General features: G+C 43.5%; 1 protein-coding gene across 1 annotated transcript in view; it reads right to left on the reverse strand.

Moving 5' to 3' along the window:
• The window catches only part of ITGB7 (integrin subunit beta 7), a 786164-nt gene extending 780445 nt beyond the window's left edge, over positions 1-5719 (reverse strand). The window contains exon 1 of the mRNA XM_069230944.1: positions 5645-5719. Within this exon, the coding sequence (XP_069087045.1) occupies positions 5645-5667 (23 nt within the window). The 5' untranslated portion in view covers positions 5668-5719. The remainder of the gene's footprint in view (positions 1-5644) is intronic.
• Positions 5720-6000: the final 281 nt, after the last annotated feature.

Consider the following 6000-nt stretch of genomic DNA (forward strand, 5'->3'; position numbering starts at 1 on the left):
TAACTTCTACACTCCAACACGTCAACTCCGATCCGCCAACCTCGCCCTCGCCATGGTACCCCGAATCCAGCGCAAGACATCCGGCGGCAGATCCTTCTCCTTCCTCGCCGCCAAGACCTGGAACTCTCTCCCCACATCTCTTCGCCAGACCCAGGACCTCCTCGCATTCAGAAGGCTCCTCAAGACCTGGCTCTTCGACCGCTAAATCAGCAGCGCTCCCCCCCTCCAGCGCCTCGAAACCCTGACGGGTACATAGCGCGCTTTATAAATACTATGATTGATTGATTGATTGATATATGTGCTATGCTTCTACCACACTAGGACAATGACCTCACATTCTACCAATTTAACAATGACTTTTGGAATCAGTTATACCAGCTGACTGGCTTCTGTGCCCACCACTCCCCTTTTCAAAACATACTATTTCCTCCATTACTATACTTTGCCTGAGCTGAACTTCTATGTAGGTTTAAAGGACATGCCACAAAGACTGCTTCTTTGGTATTTGTCAGGCATGACCTGGCAGACCCATATGATGGGCAGGTATATAGTTACCCCCAAATTCGGTGGACATTAGACATGATTTCAAAACTTATTTCTGGTGTGATGGTACGTTTTGTAGGTTTGGTCAGTAAGTTCTGTTTAACCTGTTTGCCTGGTCCTAAGCCAGTCAAATACAACTTTATCTTTAACTTTCTCAATCTCATATTCTGTAGAATCTACCCAGACAGACTGTAGTGCACTATTCCATGCACAAATGTGCACTATTTTGCCAGTTTGATTTGCACCAGGTTCTACATGGAGACATTTGTGCAGACAAAAAACGATTTGCACCCCACTGGATAGCCATTTTGTCTTCAAACTCCTGTATGCCCCTGAAAAGCGATTTTGCTAAATGGTCAAAATTGAGGGCTTAAAACACAAGGGACGAGAATTTCTAATTCTGCGGTGTTTAATGGATACATTTACCATTTGCTCTGAGTACAATGTGGTTATTATTCAGCTGCAGCTTCCATTGAAAAGGCACTTTTTGATTTGACTATCACTTTGGCCCAACTGAACAGATCTACACCAGATCGAGCAGTCACTTAATGTATGCGGCTAAGGTCCTTCATGCCAGTGCTGTTCCGTCCATGGATAAAAGTTAAGATCCGGTCAAAAGAAGATGGATTTCTCAAGTTTAGCTCCCATAGAAACTTTTGTTTACAGCTACAACAAAAACTGCTGAATGGATTTACACAAAACTTGGGACGTTCTAGAATTCGCTCAGAAAGTGTGCTGTTTGTGGAGTTGTAGTTTTTAGATATCTGTTTAAAAAAAGGTGGTGGGTGGACTTGAATGGGTTACCACTTTTGTATATCTTGACCATTGAAAGTTGTGATTTTTTTCTGTCATCTGGAAGTTAACGCTTTTGGTTAAACTCTCTGTTTTGTATCTGTGGAAAAAATCCAGGGCCAGGACGAGGTACTAGGAGATTTCCTGGACCACAGGAGAGTGGAAAGCGGCACCCAGAGGCATGGAAAATGAGAGTGAAAACGTAATAACAAATTTGTCAGAGTGAAATTACTATTATTTTTTACAAAATCTGATGACTTTAGCTTGTTTTCATAAACAAGCATCAAAATAAAAAAAACAGATGTAAAATAGTCAAGGCTATGGTAGGGTGAAGACCTGGTGAGGTGCACTTGACAGCACCGGACATGTATGTCTGAATGCCATGTGCAGTCTGAAACGGGTACATGGCAGGTAAATGCATTGCATCATTAAAAACACACAAATGTTACTAAAACACAGTTAGATCTTAGTTATCGTTCACCAAACGTAAATGTGAAAACATCTTGCAGTTCCTAGAGTATGATATGCAACGCACAGAGCACACCATAACTCGCACAGTTCGCCATGTGTAGTACAGGGTTCTGCAAAGTCGGTCCTGGAGAGCCAGGTCCATGCCAGATTTTTAGCATATCCATGTTTAGAAACAAGATGTTTCAGAAATCTACATTTTTCTAAATGTGGGTATGCTAAAAACCTGGCATGGACCCGGCTCTCCAGGACCAACTTTGCAGAACCCTGGTGTAGTAAACCACTTTGCCGTTAGCACACGAACAAACCTATCTAACAAGCGCAGAACCTGCTGGATGGCATAAGTTATTGTTAACACAATCTTCAAGTAAATGTAGCAAGTTTGTGTTTTTACTTCTGAAAATATCGACGCTCTTCCTAACAGATGGAAAAAATGAGGAGGTGAAGTGTTAGATCTATAGCACCTTTACTTCCTTGTCATGAGTGATGCAGCTTATGGTTTCTGAAATCCAATAGATCCACAATTTGTGTCTTCCTTGAAGACGACGGCTATGTGCCGTCCAGCTTTTGACTTGCAACATTTGACAACACAGATCACATCAACTAACACCCCAATAACGAAAGCTATATATGGTTGATTCAAAGCTTTCATAACAATTTCTCAGATTTGCACCGTATACGAACACCTGTTTCTTAGGTTAAATAGCCCTTGCCCTCAGGATTGAGACAAAATAGATATACCCATGATTACACAGACCTTCCACTTTCAGCCTTTAGATATGAAAACGTTTAAGTTACATCACAAGGATCTTCCAGGCTTTAGACAACAGGTCTACTGTTCCACCTAAACAGCAGTCACACGCTTATGGTTTAGAAAATAGAGCTACCCATCAGGTTGCATTACTCTTATAGCCTTATATGTCGATAGCAACGATGTTTGATAGGTTACACAGGTTTTACAGGCATTACTGACGGACTGTCCATAATGTTAAACAGTATGAGACAATCACAATTTAAGTAGATGGGCTGTTTTTCAAGTTAGACAGGTCTTACCAAGACAAGAACTGTCTTTTCCCTTTCACAGTGCTTATATTTTCAAGCCAGTGGCGCTAATAACAATTTTAAAAGTTGGAGACCAGATTGAACCGCCAAAGTAGACAGCTGTACTGTAATGTCATATTTTAGATGTCAGAGCTCACTGGCATGTATTGCTCTATCTAGGACAGCAGACTTAGTCACTCAGGTTAACCTGTTTTCGCTAGTTTTAAAGATTAGAGATTATCACTGAGGTTGCACAGATCATTGAGACTACCAGACACAAAAACACCTCTGGGAGGAGAAAGCAACAGTCCAAGGCATTCGCACTGCCCATTATAATCTCTCCTTGCCTTAGTTCCGTAGCCTGCAAGGTCCTATAAACATGACTATACAGGAAAAAAAACATAGGTTTTTTAATTGAGTGAAAAATTAAGGAGGCTGTGCTAAAAAGAGATGTTTTGTAATTCTGTCTTGTAGTGCTTGCTGGCAATACAGTACAAGGGGAAGCTGCCGCTACCTAGGATAATATTGTCCCAATAATGCATTTGTGGAAGATGGTTGATTTGTTCTTCCAAGCGGCTGTGGATGGTTGAATGCTAGGTAGCTTTGTGCCAGCTCTCAGTAGCACGCTGATTCGAGATGATGGTGCTAGACAGCGTTTTTTCTGCCTCCTTTCCTACCTAGGACTCTGTTAAGAGTTCAGGCAGACTGTTGACCCGGGCAATCTACAAAGCACCTCAAGAATGCTTTAAAATTGGGTGATGCTGTCACCCACCTTGGCGTTATGCTATTTACGCTGAACTAGCTCACAGCAGTGGTGGGACAGCTCTAGCCCCAGCTATGTTACTTTTTGAACACTGTGAGCCAGGACCCGAGGTCCTTCCCGTTTGTTTCTACCTAACTGACCTTCTTTTTCCACACGAGATTTAAATGAACCTCATCAACAAGCAGGAGGCCTTGAGTCAAGGGTTACTGGCTGGGCCTTGGGCAAACTCTCAAGAGTAGTGCTTTTGTAGCTGTATTTGTCATTGGCTGCCATGCTCTGCCTCCTTTTCATGAGTGGTACTGCTATTGTCTCTGAGCCTGGCCTAACAATGGTCCTGTGGTTCAGAGGTCAACCTAAATGTGTATAACCCACCAACCATCCTCCCACTACAAACATATTATCCACTCATCCCTGGTAATAAACTGAATGTCCAGATGAAGGTCTGCAAATTCATTGAAGCGTACTGTACATCGTTTATGAAACTAGACAATTCCTGCCATAGCACAAATTTCTTAGGGCCTGATTTAGAGTTTGGTGGGCGGGTACATTGTCATAAACGGGACAGGTATTATGTGCGCCTTATTGCACTCACTACATCCTAATGCTAGTGTCTGGCACGTTTGTGACGAGTACCTGTAAAATAAACTTAATCAAACTCTTTCGGCCTGATTACGACCTTGGCCGTATTACAAATTCCAGTGGATATACTGGAACTTGTAATGCAGTGGGTGGGATATCCGTCACGTTTGTGAAGGGTTAATCCCCTCCACCAAGGTCGGAATCAGGCCCTTAGTGTTTTTTTTCTCTTAGGAAGCACCTTATCTTACTAACACAAATGATCCCTTTACTAATTACTTTGTATATTATTGTGCAAACGCTTTAGGAGGACTGCTGCTTCCCTTCCTCCGTCCTGTTAATATTTAGAGCCAATGGCGTTTGAAAGGCACTGAAGACCCCCGCTGAGGCGCCCATCCAATTCCTCGCCTGTTATTTGGTAGTACCACTTTTGGGCCTCATACGGACTACATCGCAAGCTGGAAACGCAGTGGACTGAAAAGAAAGAGCCCCCGAATGTAGCAGTGGACCATCTCATCAGCGGCCACACCACTGAGGACCAGAGCAGAAACTAGGGGGAGTGGGCAGCAGCTGTCATTACTGCTGAGGATCCCATAGACTAGGTGCGTGCCTGAAAAAAGAGAACTAGGTTTATATCTCAGCAACTAGATGCGATTCACTCCCAAACGACCCACCCATGGTTTCAAACATCAGTTTTCTGGACTCGATGCCCAATTTGGGTGCTATTGGAAATCCACACAATGATGGCTTCAGTTGGTAAATGTTTAATTTTGTAAAGGCTTCTCAATTCATATTCAAGTTCTACAAAACACACGCCAGTTCCAACTAGGTGGTTTTTCACAACTTCCCCAAAGGAGCGAGCCTTCTTCCGACACTAATTGTTTCTGTATTTGTTCCTCCAGGTATTCCTTCTAGTCTTTAATTTCTTTAAAAATAGTTCTTTATTTTCTTGGTATAACCTTCTAAAACGGAAACGTGGACAGCAGCTCACGTTAACCCTGGGTTTTGAGGTACATATCATTACACCCTCTTTCCCACAAAAAGTGCCCTTATTTGGTCGATGGATATTACAATAGACTACAGACTAATCGCTGAAGTTCTGATTTAGTGATTGTTCTGCAATCTCTCTCGTGCGAGCCTCGTTCCGTGACGACTCCTTTGTCTTCACCAAAGCACATCTGTGCCCAGTGGAGTCTCCCACCGCTGCCGCCCTGCCCGGGGCCGGGATCTGTTTTTCAATCATCCCCTGGTGAAACATTTAAACCCGGCTGGGTGCCCAGCCCCCTCCCCCAGGCCCACAAGCCCTCGAAACCGACACTGTATACAGTAGATATAATCTTTGTTGTGCCCTAGAGGTCACGCAGAAAACGGATGGAATGAAGAGGATAGTTGTCTAGGAGAATACACGGGGCTAGAAATAGCGAGAGGGTCTAATTAAGGTCTCTTCCGTGCAGAGCGTACCTTCGTTCTTTGCTGCTGCCCATCCCGTGCGAGCGCTCGGCCTCTCCTCTTGCTTTAGAATGTATGATATTTGCATGTTTTTTTTTGTCTTTTCTGATGAAGGAAATGAGCACTAGAAACCCCTAAACCAAAAACCCTTACGCCCACTGATGCAAGCACGGGAAAGGAAGTGAAAGAGAGATGTCAGACAATGATTCAGATGAGCATGCTTTGAGTGGCCGGCTGGCTCGAGGAGCAGGCTGAGAAAAGGAGACCTTTTAACCACTGATTGTGTTTAGAATTTTAGTAAGCCTCTGTTTCCTCCTTCAGTTTTCATATAGGTGGGTTTGTGTGTACCAGCTAGCACGTACAGAGTC

Source organism: Pleurodeles waltl, chromosome 4_2 (genome assembly GCF_031143425.1).
Source record: "Pleurodeles waltl isolate 20211129_DDA chromosome 4_2, aPleWal1.hap1.20221129, whole genome shotgun sequence".
NCBI classification, from domain to species: Eukaryota; Metazoa; Chordata; class Amphibia; order Caudata; family Salamandridae; genus Pleurodeles; species Pleurodeles waltl.